The sequence below is a fragment of the Taudactylus pleione genome, unplaced genomic scaffold, assembly GCF_031769625.1.
Source record: "Taudactylus pleione unplaced genomic scaffold, aTauple2 ptg000179l, whole genome shotgun sequence".
NCBI lineage: Eukaryota > Metazoa > Chordata > Amphibia > Anura > Myobatrachidae > Taudactylus > Taudactylus pleione.
The window spans coordinates 21,274,700-21,299,279 of NW_028284581.1; the positions used below are offsets into that span (position 1 = coordinate 21,274,700).

At 40.2% G+C, this 24,580-nt stretch overlaps 1 protein-coding gene across 2 annotated transcripts in view; it reads right to left on the minus strand.

Moving 5' to 3' along the window:
• Positions 1-24,580, minus strand: part of ZNF236 (zinc finger protein 236) — a 192,347-nt gene that overhangs the window by 49,125 nt on the left and 118,642 nt on the right. Inside the window, exons 23-25 of one of the 2 annotated variants that reach the window (XM_088475911.1) lie at positions 5,523-5,933; positions 3,728-3,873; positions 3,393-3,636 (exon numbers count right to left, since the gene is read on the minus strand). In XM_088475911.1, coding sequence (XP_088332037.1) covers positions 3,393-3,636; positions 3,728-3,873; positions 5,523-5,933 — 801 coding nt within the window. The remainder of the gene's footprint in view (positions 1-3,392; positions 3,637-3,727; positions 3,874-5,522; positions 5,934-24,580) is intronic. The other variant, XM_088475912.1, reaches the window with a different exon arrangement.

Sequence of the window (24,580 nt, forward strand, 5' to 3'; positions counted from 1 at the left end):
CCTACAAGACATGAAATGTATACCCCGCTTTATTCATTTGCAACCGCAGTGACAGTGCGAAAGAAAAATAATTAGATTATTAACTACCATAATCTAATCTACAACCACTAAAATGTTATAGCCTCTTCTTTGATCCACCAAATCAATCTTATTTTATAAAACTGAACTCCAAATATTTGGAGAAGAATTAGCAGTTGATGCCTAGATGCCCACTTCTTGCACTCTGGACAACCTGACCTTGTGACAACCTAAGGTCAGAGAGGAGGTGCAAAGGGAAGAGCCATAACATCTTCATTGTTTTTTAGAAAGGCAGTGTAAGCGTGAGAACTAGTATTATCATCAGAACTATCTCAGGCATTAATATCAATACCAGCAATGTTACCAACATTACTACGAGTATTAGCATTCAAATCAATATATACTTGTATAGTAGCAGATGACCTATCATCCTTCTTCCCCACTGATAACGTGTGTAAAATACAGTCCATGTGACTTTTCCTCTGCATAGTTCACTAAATTAAAGCTACTGAAGAAAAATCGCACAGGCAAGGAATTAGCCATTGTGACTGTTTCAAAGATAGTCAACAAGACTTTAGGATAATCAGTCGCTCTCATTTTAGGAATGAAAGCATTAACATGCAAAAGGATCGCAGATTAAATGTATCGATTTTCTAATACATTTTTCGATTACCACATAATGAGCAGATGACTCTTACTGGAGCCTTAAGGTGCGTATCCACTAGTAGACTGTAAAACGACTGCACAATTATGACATTGTAATTGTGCAGTCATTTAACAGTCTGTGCTGTGCCTACACTGAACATTCAGTCATTCAGTGTAGGCACATCAATCATCCCCAACACGGGCAATCTGTCGTTGTTATTGGCAGATTGACCAGCATGTTCGGGCGATGATTGACGTCGGAAATGACATGTCGCTCGATTACTGAGCAACTGTACGATTACGATGTCGTAATCGTGCAATCGCTCAATAATGTTGCGTCGTGGATACGAGGCATTAAGAGTAGATGCTATATCTGCCAATTTTTATGTTCTGTCTGGGACAGCTGGAGTTCTTGACCTGCTGCATGACTCCCATCAAAGCATCTCTGCCACCAGTTATAGATTCAATCCCACTTGAATACCAACTTTTAGTAGGCTGTTATTATGTCTTTTATTTTAAATGCAGGAATCACAGCAGTAGGTTCAATGATTGCTAAGTGAAATTTCACAGCAAGCATTTACCCCAAGTGATGAGCAGAGTCTGGATAATGAGGCCTAGTTAGCAACACTAGGCCTGGCGGAGGTTTTATACTGGGTTATTGTTACTTGTGAAGGACAAATGGCCATTGTTTTATGTGAGAAAGGGGTGTAGCAGACTGATGTCTAAAGAACTGTTTCTTCTATTTGGCAGATCTGCTACATACTTTTTTTTTATAGCAGAAAATAAAAATGACCTTAATACCAGTTTAAAAAAATATATATATGATGACCTGATATTGTGAAGCAGCTGTCACTTAATGCATGCACCACACACTATAGGTGTCAGTCCTAACAATTAACACACCTATCCTTGAAGTCATCATGAGTTCAGCAACTGTATGACCTGACCCCATATCTGCACGTACACACTGAGAAGCAGATTGCAGTCCAATGTACAACTCAAGCATTAGGTTGAAATACTGTGATGCTGGGTACCTCACTGAATGAGATGGAGTGTATTTCTTAAAATAGTACGGTATCACTGTTAAAGAAGGGGGTATACATTTTTGAGGGGACAGTTTTAAGGTGCATCATTGTTTTTTTAACAGTAAGCTTTTCTCATAGGCGGCAATTCATTTCAGCTGTATTTGTTTTTCCAAGGAAAGAAGTTCTTTGAAGATAGACTGGAGGAACAGTTTACAGAAAGAAACCAAATTCAAAAGGGAGCAAAAATGTACAGAAGGATACATTGTAGATTGTGACTAAAATAATTTGATAAAGACGAGGAGGTAATTGTTGAATGAGGTGGAGATTTGTATGCAGAACGAGGTTGGAGGCATTGTACACATCACGAGGTGGGGGGAGGTGGAACACAGAAAGAAGTATGGGGATTGTATGCAGAATGAGGTTGGAGGCATTGTACACATCACGAGGTGGGGGTAGGTGGAACGCAGAAAGAGGTAGGGGAATTGTATGCAGAACGAGGTGGGGGATTGTATGCAGAATGAGGTGGGGGATTGTATGCAGAATGAGGTGGGGGGGCTTGTGAGCAGTATGGGGGAGGTGGTTGTAAGCAGAATAAGGTGGGGGGATTGTACTCAGAAAAAAGTAAAAGTGTGGGTGGGATTGTGCCCAGAATAAGGTTGGATTGTATGCAGAATAAAGTGGGGGGATTGTACGCAGAATGAGATTGCAGACTGTACGTATAATGAGGTGCGGGATTGTACGCAGAATGAAGTGGGGGATAGTACACAGAATAAGATGGGTGAATTGTACGCAGATTAAGGTGGGGGGATTGTACGCAGATTAAGGTGGGGGGATTGTACGCAGAATAAGGTGAGGGTAATGGCTGCAGAATAAGGTGGAGGAAATATACACAGAATGAGATTGGTAATAGTACAAGTACAAGTAGGAGAATTGTATGCAGAATGTGGTGGGGGGGAATATATGCAGATGAGAGAGGGGATTGTGTAGCGAAAATGGTGGGGTACTATATGTAGAATAATATGGGGGATTGTACGCAGAATAAGGTAAGTAAGATAGACACAGTAAGGTGGGGGGTGGTACACACAATGAGATGGCGGAGTGGTATAAAAAATGAGGTATGGGGGTGGTACGCATAGTGAGGTATGGGGGTAGCACCCACAAAGAGTTGGGGATAGCACCCACAAAGAGGTGGGGAGATAGTTTGCACAATAAGGTGGGGAGTAGCACCCACAAAGAGGTGGGGAGATGGATTGCACAATGAGGTGGGGGGGATTATGCAGCAGGAGTGAAGCACTCTGAAGTAGTGGAGCATTGTTTGCCAGAGTGGAACACTGTTTTTTTAAGCACGTAGATGGAGATTATTTTTTACAGACGCATACAGTAGCTTGCTTGCAGATACATTATAATCATTGTTAGCTAAAGTGGGTACTATTTGTTTTAATTAGTTAATTGGGAATTTATTTAGAAGTATGAAAGTTTATGCTGATGTCTAACCAGTTGAGCTGTGGTGTGTGTTGACTAAAGCAAGTAGCTGTAGGGAATTTTACCCAAAATGGTTATTGGCATCCAAGTACTGCAACAATTTTGTGCACTGCATTCTGTCCTTCACTAGGTTGGATTAAAATATAAAGGCCATCTAAGTGTCTGGGACAGCACAGGAATGCACAATTACATTAAGTAAAATACTGAAGAAAAAGGATTTACTTGCACTGCTCGAAGTCAGCACTGAGTCTTGTTCAGTGATAGGTGTAATAGATAGGTTAGAGGAAGAAGTTGTGGCAGGCTGAAGAGACAAGCTTGCTATAGGCTGAAGTACAACATTAGCTGGCACAGCATTCTCACTTGTTTGCAGACTGCTGGTAGTCTGTACTGCACCGTGGTCCCCAGAGAGAGTCTGGGGTATAATACTGCTGTGTTGTAGAGTCTGCTGTAAAATGCTGGGATCAATCTGGTAAAACAAAAACAAGAAAGAACACATGAAATATTTCAATCAGTGGTATTCAACTTACTTACTGTAAAGTATATTGAAATACAGTCACCTGTAGTGTTATATTGTTGATGCTTGTAGCATCTATTCCAGAGATCTGTACATTCTGTCCAACCAAGTTGGCAGCAAGCTGCAACTGAATCCCTTCCAGAGTGGCCAAGCTACATTCTGACAATGATACGGTTAGATCCCCACCAGCTGTGAAATAATAAAACATACAGACAAAACATCAAAATACAATTCAGAAACCAATTTTCAGATGACCAAGTTTATACTAAATAGTACATGACCTGGCTGCTAATGACAGCAAATCCATCTGTAAGAAAATTAAAAAACACAGTCAAACTGTCATTTTTGGCCTCTGTTAGGAGGGAGAGTAAATCTAGATGAAAATTAAAATTTACACCTTGGTAAAACCATATTGTGCTGCAATGGAGGGGGGCATATTTGAAGCATCTGGACAGATTTACTATAGATAGGGATAATATCCAAGCATGACACTAAACAAAAACTCTGTGTCAAAAAACGAAGACATTTGTAGAGAATGTGTGGTACATATAAAAGCAGGCAGTAGTTTCCCTACATGGAAAGCAAAAATGCATTTGCATCCCTTGTATTTTCACATGGTTCATCCAGGTGCAAATGGAAGGCCTCAGGGACATACGAGTTGCAGGTAATACGATTTGCAGACTGATCTCGCGATTGCTAGCAAACTGCGCAGGTGTCAGAGCTTGCATACACAACTTAGAGCAATTACAGGCAATTCAGAGTTATACAGATCCCAGTCGTATCGGTACTCGTGACTGAGTGGGTATTACTCTGGGGAAACAGGGCGTTCAGATGGTTGTCTGGCTCCAATGATAACGCTGGTGCACATGGAAACTGATGACTGCTACTACTCTGAATACAGGCAGTGATACACATTTATTTACGAGTGCAGAAAGCAGACGCAATTGTAGCAGCTTTTCATACAACCCTGAATCGGGCCCTTTGTGCCCATTTTTAGCCACTGTTTACATTTTTTTCTACTATGCATGTAAACCAAAATGTTGTATGTATCCTTAGCCAGGCTGACAGTCACATTTCATGTGCCTTAGGAGCATGTGAGAGTGACTTCAGGACACAATGCTGAGCACAAAACAGACACATATGCACCTGTTTGGATGCCGATCACTTGCAGATTCTTGACACCTGGAGCCAATTGCGATGACGATGAACAGCCGCATGTGATTGGCTGAATGTATCTAAATTCTTCCCTTTTATGCAAATAGAAGAGCAATATTGCTGCAAGCTATTCACATTATTACAGTAATATTAACACTCAGGCTGCACAAATAAAGCATATTTCTGTGTTACATGATCTGGCAATGTACTGTATTGTGTATGAGTTGGTCCTTTATTTTTGTTATTCCTAGTATTTGTTATGATTATGATCAATGTGAAACTACACCTCCGGTCGTAACCAACTGCATATGCTTCTGTCGTCTACAGGTACAAAGGAGGCGCATATGCTAGTCTTGCCGAGCTGGAACAATCATGCACATATGACCAGTCCCTATATAAGAGAGTGAGTCCCTTCATAGCCTCTGATTTTACATTTTTCCAAAATGTACAGTTTTATCACCATTACAATGCATATTAATTGGCCCAAGAGACTGCATATGTGCAGCAACCAGATTTAATTTTGGCTAGAGTAAAAATCCTAAAAGACCTATAACCATAAATAAAAAATCCTGGTGGCTGCACCGCCAATGTGGATGCATTTGAGAATTGGTATATAAAAGTGTAAATCATTAAAGCACTGCCATATAATGTCAAAGAACAAAGCATAAAAATGGAGTACTTACCTGTGACAGACGCAGGAAGAATGGCTTGTCCAACTAGTCCCTGCTGGAGCAAACTTTGATCAAACTGGCTGGAAAGAACAGAGCTGTTCGTAATGAAGACACCTGCATCTGTTGCAGAGGAGTTAAGTAGACTTATTGCTGGAAGTGTTTCCACCGTGCTGGATGTATTAGTGGGAGCCAGTATTGCAGCTTGAGAAAGATGTCTACGCACAACGTGTTTCCGGACCTTTTTAGAATCAGATTTATAATGACACTGTATGTGAGTCTTCCTGCGCCCAGATGTTCGGAAACGCATATCACAGTGCGGACACTTAAATGGCTTTGCTCCAGTGTGCAGACGCATGTGCACTTTTAGGCTACCTTTAGTAGAGAATGAATTGGTGCAGACGTGGCAACTGAACAGTTTTTGACCTGCCAAGACATGGATAGGCATTATTTGTAAAGACAATGTATTAAATTGGTCTAATACAATATATTATTAATTTACTACCGTAACATAACATACACAAAATATAAGGAATGTGGAAAATCAACAGTTTTATAAATGATATCTGCACGGTTATGTAATGCTGGGCATACACTACCAGATAAAATGCCTGTCAGACCGACAGACATTTTATCTGGCAGCCTGCCAGCCGCAGAAGTCGCCGGCATACACTGTGAGAGAAATCTCACAGTGCATAGCCCGACATCCGCGCTCCGCACCCGGGGGCGGAGACATTTCCCTGTTCCTTCCGTAGGGGGCGGAGACATTTCCTGTGTTCCGTAGGAAGGAACACAGGAAATGTCTGTCTGTCGGCTGCGCTGGGCATACACTGCCCGATGCGGCCGACAGTTTACCTGCTAAATATCGCATCGGACGGGCATGCTGGACAATCCCAGCATGCCCGACCGAGCAATATTTAACCCTCGGTCGCCCTCCCACACGCTACAATTATCGCGGCGATCCGCCGATATCGGGCGGATCGTCCCGATAATTGTAGCGTGTATGGCCAGCATTAGACTTATAAAAGGCTGACTGGCAAGTTGTAAATAAACAAATTATAGTTTAACAAGCAGTAAGCACAATAAACATGACTGATACAAGACTGGAGCAAATAATAAAACCCATAAATGCAAACCACATCATAACCAGCATGGTTAAATGGTTAAAGAGGGATCATAGCAAAACTAAAGAGGAAGGGATCTGAATATGGTGCACAATTTGAATAGTAAAATATAACTTTTATTAAATTAATATTTAAAATATTTCCATATTTGAGTAAAATCAGCAAAATAATAGATAGTAGTAGTAGAGAGTGTTTATAGATATAAAATGTGCAATAAAATTTGTATATATCATTGTATGCCTGTTTATTTTGTTTTCTTCTATTTCATATAGTGTGTATCCATTCTGTATTTAATCCATATTTATGCAGGAAATTATGTATATATGGAGAATGGTTGCTTTAAGAGTTTATTCCTATTAAAAGGAACTATTTATTATGATAATATAGACCTGCTAGGAATCATGTGTAATAATATATACTTATATTGCATACAGTATATAGGAAAGGTTCCTGGACTGCACACCCTAAATATATATAAAGGGAGGTGCTACCTGATGAGACTAATTGCAGGCACAAAAACAGACAAATCTCAGGTGCACAACTTCATTTTACTCATAATAAATAAATGCAATAAAATTTTGCAATCAATAGAGGTTTTTAGCATAATCATGGCCAAGGTTATGGGCCTACCCACCACATCCAGGTAACCTCTTTAGAGTAGGTCCCTAACATACTAGGGTTCAAATCCAGAGCGCAGGACACCCCCAAACTAGCCCAGCTAAGCCACCCCAGGGCACCGCCATAGCAAGAAAAGTGCAATGTAAAAGAAATAGTTAAGAGCAGCCACAGCTGCATATAAAGAATGAAAATAAAAAAGTGAAGTACATGTATAATAAACAAACAGTGAAGGGTTAAAATGTGTTATAAAAGAAAAATGTGTTATAATGCGGTACCCTGAAACAGATCAACCAAAGCAATCCAGGGGGACCCACACCCCAAAAATTAACCAAAGTTGCACTACAGTATATAACTTGTAGGACTTACCTAGAATTGTGCCCTATATTAGTGTACATATACATTACCAGACTCCATGCTTTTAAACCAATAAGGAAGGGGTGCTAATCCAGACTGAGGGCGTCTCCTTTCCCTCAGGTGTGCAATAAAGCAAATTAAATGGAGTATATAGGAAAGATTCCTTGACTACACACCCTAAATATATATATATATATATATATATATATATATATATATATATATAATGGGAGGTACTACCTGATGAGACTAATTGCAGGCACAAAAACAGACAAATTTCAGGTGCACAACTCCAAATTACTGATAATATATAAATGCAATAAAATTTTGCAATCAATAGAGGTTTTTAGCATAATCATGGCCAAGGTTATGGGCCTACCCACCATATCCAGGTAACCTCTTTAGGGTAGGTGATATTGTATGTCTCCATAAGCAATAAGATAGCATAGATGTCTTATATTTAGGTAATATTACACCTTCATTACTATCTCAAAGATTGGAGATTATATAAATATATATTTAAGGTAGTTTCTGCATCTTCCTTATATTATTAGCAGAGTTCATATAATTCAATTTGAGTTATTCGTGCAAAAACGTATCTCGAAAGGAAAAACATCTAGTGTTCCTAGCAATGATCATAAAACCAGTTAAATGTTGCAGCTCAGAAGTTTAATTGCAACAAATGTAACAGATGTTTGTAACACAGCAGTCCACTTCTCCCTATTACATTATAAGCTGTCTGCTCAGCAGTGATTCAAATGAGCTCAGTGACAGTATTGCTTATTTCTTAAGTTAAACCACTTTCTCAGTCATCAACGTGTCAGCTATAGCTCGTATGGGATGCAGTCAGGAAGCAGAAGGTCTAAATGTCGACTGCTGACTTCCCGACTGTCTAATCCCGGCAGCGGTCTAATGACAGCCGTCGAGATGCCGATGCCTGTAATTTTACCTATGCCGGGAGCCCGATGCCTGGCATACCGATCGAAGGCAAGCCAGGCGTGGACAGCTGCGAGGGGGGAGGGTTAGGTTAGGCTAGGGGAAGGGGGGTAAGGGTTAGGCACCCCCCTCCCGGGATACTTAGGTTCAGGCTGCGGGGAAGGGGTGGGTTAGGCTTAGGCACTTACAGGGGGGGTTAGGATTAGGTATTTGAGGGGGAGGTTAGGGTTAGTTAGTAAATCTAAAAAATACTTACCGGTCTGGATCTTCACTGCCGGTGTTCCAGCGGCGGTATTTCATACTGATCCCACTCGTATACTGTGTAGTTTCGACATCTACTACAGGTAGCCACACTTGTTCATAAAAATAAGCTCAGAGTTTCACATGGTATTTTGACATCAGTATCTGCTAATGAGACTGCACACCAATCTGTATCCAGTGTGTCAGCTACAGTCAGCATGGTATTACAGAGCAATTACCGGGATTGGAGTTAAGATGGACAAGCAAATTTTTTTGAGACCAGGCATACAGTGAAACTGCTGACGTGCGTTTTGCTATATCGCTTTTTCAAGGCTAACCAGAGCCAGGAAGCCAGGTAATATTTTAAATGTGCGGTAACCAATCATGATTTACCACATCATAGTGGGGGCGTGTTATTGACCAAAGCAGTGTCTTAGGGTTTCTGCCGTATGTTATTCGCAGTGACATCCTGTCTATATCCTCAGGGGTGCGTGTTTCAGGTGTCGGTATGTATCTGGTGGATTCGCCTGTCAATCAAAAGTCTTCTAAATTGGATCTGATCAGTTTAATCCTTTAGTTAAATGTCTTCAAAAGTATAAAATGTAAAGAGTGCTAATTACACATATTTCGGGCTAAAGATCTATGACAATATTCTCTTAAATCTAAACTTACTGTTATTAACATTAATGTGATGATCAATATATAGAAATAAATATATGATAGTCTTATTACAATATTCCATCACTGCAAAACCTCATAAAAATTATGAAAAGTATTTATTGTTCCACAAGTCCCCCAAATCTAATTCCCATATTGAAATATATAATCTAGACACCACTAATTCCTCCTTAACATATTTATTCTCAGCAAATTATATCAAAATTATATATTCATTGTAAACTATATATATCTATCTATATCTATATATATGACCAATGATAGTGTCCACTAAAATAGTGCAATTCAATTAGGATGTTATCTTAATTTGTAAATATATCAATTAAACTGTGTGCTCGTACCACAAATTATATAATATAAAATTATAGTTTACATGTATAATTAGATGTGCCCTAAAAATCAGGCATGTGCCTTAATAAAGTGTAATATAGAAATATTGGGGGTCATTCAGACCCACTCGCGAGCGGCAGTACGCTCACAAGTGGGTCGATGTTCCCCACTGCGCATGCGCACGACGGAGGGAGCTCCGTCGTGCGCATGCGCGAGACCCGGCAAGCGAAGGACTTTCCATCGCTCCGGGTCTCGCACCAAAGGGGGCGTGCTATCGATGTTGATTGACAGCACGCCCCCTTTGGTGGGCGTGCCTGCCAGACGGAGGCGTTCCTATGGGAACGCCTACCATCTGAAGCCGGCCCCACTGACATCACTAGTGATGTCAGTGGGAGTGATTTTGGCTCTGATAGAGCCAAAATCACTCCTGGCCTTGCGGTTGTGAAACCCGACCACAGGGTTTCACTCGCAAGTCCGATGGTCGCGATGGTCAAGACCATCGCGACCATCTTGTTGGACGCTCGTATATGCTGTGGGTGGTGACCCACAGCTATACGAGCGTCCAGGAGGACGCTCCATTTTAATGGAGGTGGGCCCTGATTCAGAGCGAGCGCTCTGGTCAGAGCGTCCGGCTCTGAATCAGGGCCATTGTGTAAATATATAATTGAATGTTCCCATATTAATATAAATGTGTAGATATAATAAAAATTGTATTATAAATTATCCAAAATTTCATACCGTGGTTAATCATTGTATAATATATTATTAAATGCATACGTGTGATAAATGTGAGCTAAAGTGCCAATACCAGTGATAAATAAATTTGACCTAATCAAAAAATATATATTACATTATACATAGTATTCTAAACCACAAAATGTGATGTACTGTAATTAATGTAAGTATCCTTATCACATCACCCTGAATATTATAGTGATTCCAATATCACAAGTAAAATTTTTATATATTTAGCTACATATAATTAGGAATCATAATAGGGTTCATGCAAATAATTATCCATGAACTTACGGATGTTGTGATATTTGATATATCTTCTTGTAACAAATATTATTGAGGTTATATTGTATTCAAAATGTTAATTCAGGGGATATATATATATATATATATATATATATACACACACACACACACACACACACATATACACACACTATATATGCATATATAAATACCTTCAAAAATTATATATTATCCTTATTGTTAGAAATCATATGTATCTTCTTAGAACAACTTAATTTGAAGCTACCTTATTTCAATTCTCTGCAAGATATAAGAGATCCATTGAGCTATTTTTAAATTCTCTATATCTATTCCCCCCCTATTAATAGATAAGAAAGTAACTTTTCTGTATCTATTCTCCTCATAGTTATGGATAAGAGGGTCATTTTAGAGAGATTACTGATATTTCATCTCAAATAAAGTCAAATGACTGTTGCTTTCATTAAGACCCCTTGGTGTCATACTTACTGTGAGGAATATCCACCTAGTCTTTCTTCTCAGAAGTTCTTGATCCAGGTCTCCACCACGTATTCCCATATAGATTATTTCTAAGGCAAATGCCTTAAAACCTCTAGGACAACTTGTGTGACATTTCAAAAAATTTATCGCTACAGGTGTGAAGCCGGCCATACACGGTGCAATATGCACCGTGCGACGCAACAGGTGATCCGACGTTTGACATATCAGGCTGTCCCCACACACACAGTGCGATCGGGTGGCCGACCACCCGATATGCCAGCTCCTCCTCACCCACCCACATAGCGCTGCATGGGATCTCACATCGCATCCCCAGCTCGACTGAACCTGAAGTAAGATCTGAGGGTGCGATGTAAGACCACATGGGTGCGATCTCTGTCCGATATCATGCCCATACACATATCGGCTGATTTATCGCACAGTGTATGGTCCGCTTGAGAGTTCTAAAATTGTCAAGATCACGGGTTGCATTTTTAATGGAACCGATGAGTTCTAATATACAGATCTTGAATGGTCTTATGGTCTTTCCTATATAGATCAATCCGCATGGAGACTGAAGATGATAGAGCACTCCCGGAGATGTACAACTGATGTAGTCTTTTATGGTCCAAATTTTCTGAAATCTATCCCCGATGGTTGTGGTTGGAGCCATGAATTCGCAGGCCGTACATGAACCACATCTATAGGAACCTTTTTTGTGATACGTATTTTTATTCAGTGTATGTAAATGGCTCGATACGAGGAGATCTTTAAGATTTTTCAATCTAAGACAATGTATTAGCACACGATCTGGGAGGATCTTGGCCAGATTTTAATCTGTTTTAATATGTCTTTGCAATATTTGTAGTATAGATCTCCATTCTACGCAAAAAGTCCCAATGAATCTGACAATATTTTCTTGGCGGTGATGATCCTTCTTTTTATGGAGGAGTGATTCCCTTGTATAGCTGTTGGTATTCCGAATGGTTCTCTTAATTAGTCTACCACTATATCCTCTGGATCTTAATATTTTTGAAAGCTGTTTCTGTCTTTCTTTTTATAGTTGTTCATCAGAGCAGTTCCTCCTAGGGTCTCAAAAATTCTCCTTTCGGAACCCCTTTAATAGCAGAAGGTAAGTGGGAACTGTTGGTATGCAATATACTGTTGGTAGCCGTATTTTTACGATAAAGATCCGTGGAGAGACCTCCATCCTTCTCAATCTTTGTTAGGTCGAGGAAATTAATCTTTTCTTGGCTCATCTCTATGGTCAACTTGAGATTCAGATCATTTGAGTTCAATTTATGTATAAACTCCTCAAATGTTCTCCTTGTACCTTTCCAGATCAAAAAGATATCATCTATGTACCAGAGCCACATATAAATGAGCTCCGTGTACATATCATTCTCCTCATTGAACACAAAAACCTTCTCCCACCACCCCAGGTAGAGGTTTGCATAAGTCGGTGCACATGTAGTCCCCATTGCAGTACCTCTAACCTGGAGGAAGAAGGATTTGTTGTACACAAAGTAGTTCTTCATGATGATAAATGCCAGTAGGTGCAGAATAAATTAATTTAATTCTCGTGAAATATCTGGTTGCTTTTATGCCCACTTCATGATTGATGCTTGTATACAAGCTTTCTACATCACAACTTACTAGCCACATATCAGGGCTAAGTATCACATCTTGTAGTCTGGTTAATACATCTAGTGTGTCTCTTACATATGAGGGCAATAATTTTATGTATTTCCTCATGTGATAATCAACATAGGCACTGGCCTTTTCCGTTAAACTCCCAATCCCCGACACTATCTGTCTTCCAGGAGGTTTAGGCTTGTTCTTGTGAATTTTGGGTAAAAGTTACAGTGTATCTTGATATTATTGACCCTTAGAAATTCCAAATCTTTTTTGGTATTGTACCAGACTGGAAGGCCATTTGAATCAGGTTGTTATACATTCCCATAAAGTTGCTGGTGGGATTAAAAATTAACAGTTTATAACACTGAGTCTTGTAATCGCCTATTGCATTCATCAATGTACATATTTTCTTAGCCATAGGACAATATTGCCCCCTTTGTCAGATGGTTTAATGATAATGTCCTCCCATTCTTGTATCTCTCTCAGAGCCGCTCACCTTTTGTTAAATTATCTTGACAGTTAGGGCGTATATCTGTTCAAGACATTAAGTCAAGATCTCTCATGACTAAGTCTGTAAATATTTTTACAGGAGGACAGATAGAGGGATCTGGACAAAAAAATTACTTCTTTAAATCCATCTGATCATCATTTGTAGGAGGATTTATGATACTGCCAGTGGGATTTGAACCAGATTCTAATTCTAACATTTCAATAGCTGTTAATTCTTCGGAAGATAAGAAGTTCAACACAATATCGGGGGCATTTATGATGTATTCTTGCCCAAAATTTGGGATACAATCCTCGTTAGAAGTCAAGTGTTCGGAGGCAGGTATCGGGTGTGAGCAATTCATATTGGTATGTTTCCCTTGGATGCAAAAAACTTTTTAAGCAATAGTTTCCTGGCAAACAATTACACATCCTTCTTACAATTAAATCTATCAAAATTTTGTTTAGGGGAGAATGAGAGTCCTTTATTGAGGAGACTTAATTGATCCTGATTTAAAATACTTCCAGAGAGATTAAGAATTTTCAAGGAATCATGTGACTTTTTCTACCTCTTGTATCTGCGTTGTTCGCAAGGGTTTTCCTTCCATCCTCTTTTGTCTCTTTTCATTCTTTCTCCCCTGTCCCCTCAGTGTCTACTTGTGTTTATATTGAAACTGTCCCTCAATTGTCTCTGGGTTTGTTCTAAAAAAAACCTTGAGCAGAATTCCTATTTCTTGTTGATAGTGAGGATCCTTCTTTTGATGACTTGACATCTGATGTCATAATTTAATGAATTGACTGTATCTTGTGTCTTATGATATTGTCTCCATTTGAACACCTTATTCTGTGTATAATAATTTTTGTCTCTCTCTATTTTTCTCTTTTTTTTTATACATAATTGTTTTTTCAAACTGGTCTATCTCCTTTTTATACTTTTCATAGGTTTTTGCTCATAATTGCAATGTCCTGGATTATCTTAGTGAGCATGATTTCATCATGTCTAATGAGGATGTTTATTAATTCCCTAGAACATTGCATTAGAGTTCTCTTTATATTTATATATTGATCATCACATTAATGTTAATAACAGTAAGTTTAGACTTTAGAGAATATTGTCATAGATATTTAACCCAGAATATATGTAATTAACACTCTTTACATTTTATGCTTTTGAAGACATTTAACTAAAGGATCAAACTGATAATGGGGGTCATTCAGACCCACTCACGAGCGGCTGTCCGCTCGCAAGTGGGTCGATGGTCCCCACTGCGCATGCGCACGACGGAGGGAGCTCCGTCGTGCGCATGCGCGAGACCCGACGAGTGAAGGACTTTCCTTCGCTCGGAGTGTCTCATCAAAGGGGGCGTGCTGTCGATGGTGACTGACAGCACGCCCCCTTTGGTGGGCGTGCCGGGGGCGTGCCTGCCAGACGGAGGCGTTCCCAAGGGAACGCCTACCGTCTGAAGCCAGCCCCACTGACATCACTAGTGATGTCAGTGGGAGTGATTTTGGCTCTGATAGAGCCAAAATCACTCCTGGCCTTGCGGTTGAAAAACCCAACCGCAGGCTTTTACTCACAGTTCCGATGGTCGCGATGGTCAAGACCATCGCGACCATCATTCTGCACGCTCGTATATGCTGTGGGTGGTGACCCACAGCTATACGAGCGTCCAGGAGGACGCTCCATATTAATGGAGGTGGGCCCTGATTCAGAGAGAGCGCTCTGGTCAGAGCGTCCGGCTCTGAATCAGGGCCAATATCTCATTAGAAGACTTTTGATTGACAGGCAAATCCACCAGATGCATACCGACACCTGAAACACGCTCCCCTGAGAATATAGACAGGATGATGTCACTGTGAATGACATACGGCAGAAACCCTAAGACGCGGCGGTAGTAGATGTTGTAATTACGCAGTATATGAGCTACAGCCAACACACGCTGATGACTGAGAAAGTGATTTAAATTAAGAAATAAGCAAAACTGTCACTGAGCTCATTTGAATCACTGCTGAGCAGACAGCTTATAATGTAATAGGGAGAAATGGACTGCTAGGTTACGAACAGCTGTTACATTAGTTGCAATTACATTTCAGAGCTGCAACATTTAACTGGATTTATGATCATTGCTAAGAACACTAGATGTTTTGATTTTCGAGATACGTTTTGCACGACGATTAACTGAAGCTGAATTATCAGAACTCAGCTAATAATATAAGGAAGACGCAGAAACTACATTAAATATATATTTATATAATCTTCAAGATACAGGAGATAATCATAGGTGTCTTTGAGATAGTAATTAAGGTATAATATTACCTAAATATAAGACATCTATGCTATTTTCATGCTTATGGAGACATGCAATATAAGTATATATTATTACACATGATTCCTAGCAGGTCTATACTACCCAAATAAATCGTTCCTTTTAATAGGAATAAACTCTTATAGCAACCATTCTGCATTTACACATAATTTCCTACATAAATATGGATTAAATACAGAGGGGATACACACTATAAAAAATAGAAGACAAAATAAACAGACATACAGTGATATATACTAATTTTATTGCACATTTCGTATCTATAAACACTTTCTGCTACTACTATCTATTATATTTCGCTATTTCTAATCAAATATTGATATAATTTAATAAAAGTTATATTTTACTATTCAAATTGTGCGCCATATACAGATCCCTTCCTCTTTAGTTTTGCTTGTATTGTATAATATGTGGCAACACCCCCTATTCTATACGAGTATTAAACATAAATCATTGTTGAAACTTAGGTGTTTCCTTTTGCAAATTGACAAGTTCCTGTCCAATAGACCCTCTTACTTGTTTCTATTCTTAAAGAGGGATCATGTCACCATCTCACCTCTTATCTTTTGACAACTCTATTTGATACCTCCAGAATATCTCAATGTACCAGTTCCCCTAGGAGAACCTTCAGGTAGGTTATTATTATTATTTTATTATCATTTATTTATATGGCACCACAAATGTTCCACAGCGCCTTACAAAGTACATAAACAAGTTGTAGACAAGCGAATTACAGAACAATACAATACAGGACACGGATAATATATATTGCTACATTAGTGACCATAACACGCAGATAAGCAACAGAACATAAGCAACCAAGTGTTAGGTGCCCTAGTGGTGAATAAGAAGTAGATGACACTAAAGTAGGGAGAAGCACAAGAGGGTAGAGAGCCCTGCTCGTAAGAGCTTACATTCTAAAAGGGAGGGGAAGACAAACAGGGGTGACACAGATGGGGTAGATGGGGAGGAAGGAGCATGTAGCAGGGAGTTAGAATGATAGCTGGAAGGCTTTGATGAAGTAGTGGGTCTTGAGAGCCTGTTTGAAGGATTGCAAAGAGGTGGAGAGTCTGATGGGGAGAGAGAGAGAGTTCCAGAGGTGGGGAGCAGTGCGGGCATAATCTTGGAGGCGGGAGTAGGAGGAAGTAATCAGCTGGCATGAAAGGCGGCGTGCATTAGTTGAACGAAGAGAGCGGAGAGGAGAGTGAAGGGAGATGAGATCAGAGATGTATATGGGGTAGATTGGGTGAGGGCTTTGTAGGCGAGCGTGAGAACCTTAAATTGGGTTCTAAAAGGGAAGGGGAGCCAGTGGAGGGCTTGTAGGAGAGGGGAGGCAGATGTAGAGCATTTGGAGAGGAAGATAAGCTGTGCAGCAGCATTAAGGATGGACTGGAGAGGAGAGAGATGGGATTTGGGGAGGCCAGATAGGAGGAGGTTACAGTAGTCCAATCTGGAGATGACCAGTGAGTGTATGTGAATTTTTGTAGCATCCTGAGTGAGATAGGGTCTGATCTTAGAAATATTATTGAGATGGAAACGACAGGACTGTGAGAGGTTCTGGATATGTAGTTTGAAGGAGAGGAATGAGTCCAGGATAGCTCCAAGACAGCGCACCTTGGGACTAGATTAGATAGTTATTCCATCAATTGATAAAGAAATAGTGGGAGGTGAGGTTTTGTGGGAGGGTGGGAAGACGATCAGCTCAGTCTTAGCCATATTAAGATTAAAAAATCGCTGGGACATCCAGGAAGGGATAGCAGAGAGACAGTTGGAGATACGAGTCAGAAGAGAGGGGGAGAGATCAGGGGAGGAAAGGTAGATTTGAGTATCATCAGCATAGAGATGATAATGGAGGTCAAAAGAGCTGATGAGTTCACCTAGAGAGGAAGTATAGAGGGAGAATAGGAGAGGTCCAAGAACAGAACCTTGGGAAACACCTACTGAAAGAGGCTGTGGGCGGGAAGAGGAGTCATGAGAGGAAACAGAGAAAGATCGGTCAGAGAGGTAGGATGACAGCTAGGAGAGGGCAGTGTCACATAGACCAAGGGAGTGAAGGATATTCAGCAGGAGAGGGTGATCTACAGTGTCAAAAGCAGCAGAGAGATCAAGGAGAATGAGAAGAGAGTAGTGGCCCTTTGATTTGGCAGCAAGGAGGTATTTTCTGACTTTCGTGAGGGCAGTTTCAGTGGTGGAGAGAACGGAAGCCAGATTGAAAAGGGTCAAGGAGGGAGTGGGAGGAAAGAAAAGTGGTAAGGCGTTTGTAGACAATCCGCTCAAGGAGTTTGGAGGCAAAAGGAAGGAGAGAGATGGGTCGGTAGTTAGAAAGGTTAGGATCAAGGGTAGGTTTTTTAAGAATGGGGGAGACAAGGGCATGCTTGAATGCAGAAGGAACAGTGCCTGATGAGAGGGAGAGGTTAACGAGGTGGGCAAGATGGGAGCAGGCAGAAGGAGAGAGGAAGCAGAGGAGGCGGGAGGGGATAGGATCTAGGGGGGAGGTGGAAGGGTGGGAGGACAGGATGAGGGCCATGACTTCCTCTCCAGATACAGGGGAGAAGGATGTTAGAGTTGGTAAAGTTGATGGGGAGGGGTTATCTGGGAAAGGAGGAGGTGGAGAGCTGGGGGACTGGTTGGATATGATCTCCTGACGTATGGAATCAATTTTAGATGTAAAGTAGGTAGCAAAGTCAAGGCCAGAGAGCAAGGAGGGAAGACAAGGAGGGGGTGGGCGAAGGAGGGAGTTAAAAGTGGTGAAGAGACGCTGGGGATTAGAGGACTGAGAGGAGATGAGGATCTTGAAATATGACTGTTTAGAGAGGGAGAGAGCATAAATTTGAAATGGAGAAAATCTGCCTTAGAGCGTGATCTTCTCAACTGTCGCTCGGCGGTTCGTGAATACTTTTGCACGTATCTGGTGCATTTGGAATGCCAGGGTTGAGGAGTAGATCTGCGAGTGTGAGTAGTGATCGCCGGAGCAACAGAGTCCAGAGCAGAAGTAAGGGAGGCGTTGTATAGGGAAGTGGCTTGGTCAGGGCAGGAGAGAGAGAGGATAGGGGAGAGAAGTGAGTCAAGCACGGAAACTGTTTAGATAGCGTCAATGTTACGCTTAGTGATGGTGGTTTTTGGAGGTAGAGGAGGGGAAGGAGAGAGGGATAGGTTAAAAGAGAGAAGGTGATGTTCAGAAAGTGGAATTGGAGTGATCAGAAATATCACATCGGTGAGTGAAGACCAGATCAAGCAAATGGTCACTCACATGGGAGGGTGAAGAGGTCCATTGGGAGAGACCAAGTGAAGATGTGAGGGTGAGGAGTTTGGAGGCAGAGGATTCTGTGGGGATATCAATTGGAATATTGAAGTCACCTAGGATAATGGAGGGAAGGTCTGAGGAGAGAAAGTGAGGGAGCCAGGAAGCAAAGTTGTCAAGGAACTTGGAGGGAGGGCCAGGGGGACGGTAAATGACAGCTACTCGGAGGTGTACTGGGTGGAAGAGGCGTAAAGCATGGACTTCAAATGTAGAGAATGTAAGGGATGGTTCAGAGGGAATGGGTTGGTATGAGTAACCAGGGGATAGATGGACCCCAAAACCACCACCATGGCGACCCCCAGGTCGTGGGGTGTGGGAAAAGGTGAGGCCCCCAGAGGAGAGAGCTGCAGGAGAAGTGGTGTCAGAGGGTAAAATCCAGGTTTCAGTAATGGCTAGGAGATTCAGGGAGTTGGAGATGAAAAGGTCATGGGTTGGGACTAGTTTATTACAGACTGACCTGGCATTCCAGAGGGCACAGGATAGAGAGACAAAGCTTGTTGTAGAGATTTGAATGAGATTATCAGGGTTGCTGTAGTGTGGAGGTGAGATTGATTTGGGGACTGAGCTGAATAGAGTGTAGCGATGGTGCGGTCTCCAGTGCTAGAAGGGGAGCCAGTAGCGAGGTGGGCAGGAAGGGAGCTTAATGAAATGTGGATGGATGTGGGGTGAAGTGACGTGGAGAGGGGGGTGGGTGGAGGGATTAGCAGTGAGGTAGTAGGATCCTGGTGGAGTATAAGAGAATGAAAGTGGAGTAATGGGAGAAGATGGGGAGGAAGGTAAAACAGAGGAGAGGCGATAAGGGGAGGAGACAAGGGGGAAAGGATAAAGGTGGAAGCAAGGGGCAGAACAAAAGATTAGGTAGACACTGAGTGAAGGTGGCAGTTGAAGAAAACATGGTAATGGTAAGGATGATGTAAATAGGAGAAGAAAAAGTTGAAAGTAGGAATGTAGAAAGAATGTAGGAGTGCAGATTGACAGAAATGCAAGTAAGAGTACAGTTTAGGAGAAATGTGCCAGTAAAACAAAAGTTTATTATTGAGTATAATAAAATTGGAGATTTGGTGGGAGCAGAAATTAAATAATAAAATAGACAGTGGTAGGAGCTAGATGATTTAAGACTTAGAAAAAGAGCTAATGTAAAAGTACATTATTATAGAGCTAAACTGACATTAACACAGATACGTATGCTTTAAGATTATATGTAAAGCACAGAGCCGGCAGAAATAGTAGCAAGGGAGGCACCAGGTTTATGTAGACACCAGACAGGGAGTTCAGTGATGAAAGTCCTGGTTATGTAGTCCACAGGATCTTGTAGTATGGAGACTGTGAACTCACAATTGTTCATTCCACTTTGTCCAATTAATGTTTGGGTTGTTGTTTGATTGTAGTTTGATGGGTTTCCTTCTGTTACACTTCTGTTTAACGCTGATATAACGCCAATAATCGTTTTAAAATGTAATTGGTACTATTAAATCGGGCACTCCAGCCAAGGCTATCCCAGCCTTCTAATGAACCTTACATAGGAGGCCTGGAATGTGAAGCCACTGATTACTAACTACCCCCAAAACACTCCCACTAGTAATGCTAGCAATAACGTAACTTATTAGGCCATTAGCATAAGGACTGTTGTTTGTATGTTACTGTCAAAATAACCCTGCAAAAGATCTCCCTTCCTCAGGCACTCTCTAGAGATGCAGACAAAGTAGGCTGGACCAACTGTGAAGCCAGTTGCATTTCATTTTGGATTCCCAGAGGGAAGAGATATTTCAGCTATTTTCTATAAGACATAACCACTGTGAATGAAGGCAACAATATAAGACTGCAGAACAAGAGTGAGCATTCTAATCACAGTACAGGCAGTCCAATGCTTTATCTCAGCACTTTATTTAAGTGAGAAGCAGAAGATGGAGCACAACCCAAAGAAAAATGCACATCTTGTTGACAACCCCACTTTGTGCCAGATAAGAGTGGGAGGTTATTTTTGTTTTTATTTCCATTATTACTATTATTTATATGTTTTATCAACAAAATACAACCTGTCACTTTTTGACAATTCTCAAAACTGAAGGCCAAATGCAATGGGGTGAGAGTTTAGAAAATGAGAGAGTTTAGGAGTAATCTCTCACATTGGTCGAGTTTTATCTTCAAAATGGGAAAACATATGGATGAGATTTTAAATCCTGAGAGATTTTTGAGTCTGAAAAACATGCGAGTTTGCTCTGTTGCTTTGTTCTCGGACTCTAGTACATTGGCCAAGTTTAAACTCTCACATTTTCTAAACTCTCACTCTATTACATTTGGCCCTATATCTTTGCTCAATATATAATATGTATTCTAAATAAAACAAAGAAAACATTTTTGAATGAAACTTGTTTTGCTCTGTTACAAAGGAATCGGTATGATTTACCGTCGGACGCATGGCCGGCGGTTCAAACACCGACAACGTGAGGCCGACAGGGCTGAAAATCCTGATTTTCCTAAGGTAAGTATTGACTAACCTCTTTCCCCTTCCTAACCCCCCCCTTCCCCGCTGCCTAAACCTAAGTGTCCGGGGGTGAGCCTAACCCTAACCCCCCCTTCCCCTAGCCTAACCCTAACCTCCCGGGGGGTGCTTAACCCTAAGTCCCCCCCGGGAGCCCTAAACCCAATCCCCCACCGGCACGGCTATCCGTGCCCGGCGTACCTTCGATTGGGATGCCGGGCGTCGGGCTCCCGGGGTTGGTCTAATGACAATCTCGAGGCCTGTTTTTAGACCCATGCCGGGATTAGACAGTCGAGAGGCCAGCGGTCGGGATTAGGTCCTTCGGCTTCCCGACTGCATACCGTTACAAAGAACAGGATTGTCAATCATTAGATCTGAAGCAAAACATTAAGTCACTCCTATGTTTTGGGAATCAGATTTCCAAAGTTACGAACCTGAAATTGTAATTCTCTTTGGAAATGATGGCAAGATGAATATAAGGAAAACTATATTAAATGCTCCACAGAGATAGTAACTTCAAAGAGAAATACTGTATAATAGTCCTGTTTATACTGACATTACTAACAGTAAATGACTTGAGTATTATATATGTGTTTAAACAAAGAAAAGTTCCATTTATCATATGAATTGATGTTTGCATGTTACTGCCTAAATAATCCTGCTAAAAGGGATAGAGATTTTTGATATAATCTATAAGACACAGGCACTGTGGAGCAGAAAGTAACATCGCTTTCTTGCAAAGCAAAAGCAGACTGTATCTGCAAGAACTACTTGCCCTGTGATAAAGTATTTAATATACTGATTAAGTGATATTGGGCTGCCATTATATACAAGGAAATAGAAAAAAGGGGCCAAGGATAGTGATTTCAGATTTACAGAGCAAACAAATGCACGTAGGAAATGTACTACTTTGAAGATAACTGGAATATTTTAAGGATATACGCTTCTTCATTCACATAAATTGTGAACACACCATTTTCACTTAAAAAAATACACAAATTATCTTAATATATGTATAAAGATATATTATATCTACAATATATCGATTATTATATTCATTATTATATATCTCGTATATAAACAGCAAGTTCTATAGTCATAACTTCAGTGTTCATTAGGAAAATGTAAGGTGTGTATACCATATATTAAAGGGTATAATAGTAGTAATCAATTAAACAGAAATTTATGGTGTCTGGCAACTGGACATTAAGTGGAGCTATCCACATAATTCATACACATATTGTTTTCTAGTTTTAAATCTAAACAAAGGCATAATCTAAATAATGTATTCTTAGTCAATGAAACAGTAAATACCTGATTAAGTAAATGTTATATAACCTATGCCTTTTAAAAAAAAATAATCTTTTTTTTCATCTCTAACAAAAACGGTCTCCATTCAGTGACATCAGATTCTTCATTAAATGTCTTTTGAAACATATTTTTTAAGTAGAATTTGTCTGATATGATCTTCAATTATTGTTCCACCTCTCTGACCCCAATTCCAATGTTTGTATCATAGGTTTGCTTCATGGGCTAGAAAACTTAAAAGTTACATTACAAAAATACATTTTGGGCTTCTGCTTCATTAAACTGAGGTTCATTTTATCCCCCAGTGTTTATCTTGTGTGAAGCCAGGTAATGAAAGGAAAGTCAATACTGCCAGATAATAATTTCCAGATAGTTCCTGTGTTATTGTGCTCGTATCGATCCTAACAATGATTCGTTCAATTTAAATATTTCAAAGAAACTACAAAAAATTACTTTTTTAAACCCTTTCGAATTACCTGAGGAATTTAAATTACTTTCAACATACTTCAACAATAAATAACAAATACAATGTACAGTCTGAGCTGATCACAAAAACAATTGAACACTACATTACAAACACAAGGGGGCAGCAGATGGCATAACAAAGCTAGACAACAGAGCAGGGCGTTAGATGGCAGGAAGAGGCATTACACATTATCATACAGTATGAAAGGCTCAAACAGCAGCATAGATCATGCAACCATTTCCATTGCTCAATATTACTAAATGATACTATAATAAAGTACAAATTAGTATTTTCAGGATACAAATTGAAAAGGAACAAATAATCAATTGCCTTTATGCTTCTCTTACCACCATGTACTAACCTACAGTAATAATAATAATAATAATAATAATAATAATAATAATAATAATAATAATAATAACTTTTCTCTGAAAGGACTAATATTACTTCCATCAAAATCTGGCTGCTCATACATAAATCTTCATAACATAAACCAACACTGGTTATAATTTTATAGCTGCTCTGCTTCTTAGGAATGTCCCATTACCATACCACAGGACTCAATTAAAAAACCTCACTTACAATTAAGTACTCAAATCAATTTGTTATTCCAACCCTGGCACATGAAACAAAGAACATTCTCAAAAACATTCTCACGCAGCTTATCGCCTCTGAAGAAAGTCACACAGATATTAGCCACTTTAATAAGAAGGCAGTATATTTCTCATCACTCATCCTCTCTTTCTACTAATACTCAATGACACTTATTTCTTATTTAACAGCTAAACTTTTCCTCACCCTGCCCATTACCTTTATATTGAATGACCTCTCCCTTAACCAGTTCCCCTTCTCAGAATTCTGAAAACCAGTCTCTTCCTCAAACTCTCATCTACAGAGGATGAAGTGGCTTCTTTCCTCTCCTCACCACAGGACAGTATAATCTGCTCAAGGCTGTGCTATAATAAACAATCTACTTCGTTATTACAAAAAATTAAAAAATATATGACATAGTTGTCTCCAATGGCACATTTCCTTTTGTCATCAAATATGCCATAATAACGGAGATTTTAAAAACAAACCTCTATCACTATACTGCACTGCCTCACTTCTGTCCCTGGCCTTCAGTTGTTGACTTTCTTTCTTTTTTTTCTCTCTCTCTCTCTCTCTCTCTTTCTTTCTTTCTTTCCTCTTCTATGAATTAGCTACTGTATCTCATATAAAATGTCCACTACACTCCACAGACACAAGATGTGTAAAAGTCTCCAACAATATCATTGGTTATAAACCAGAAGGTGGGCATACACTCAGA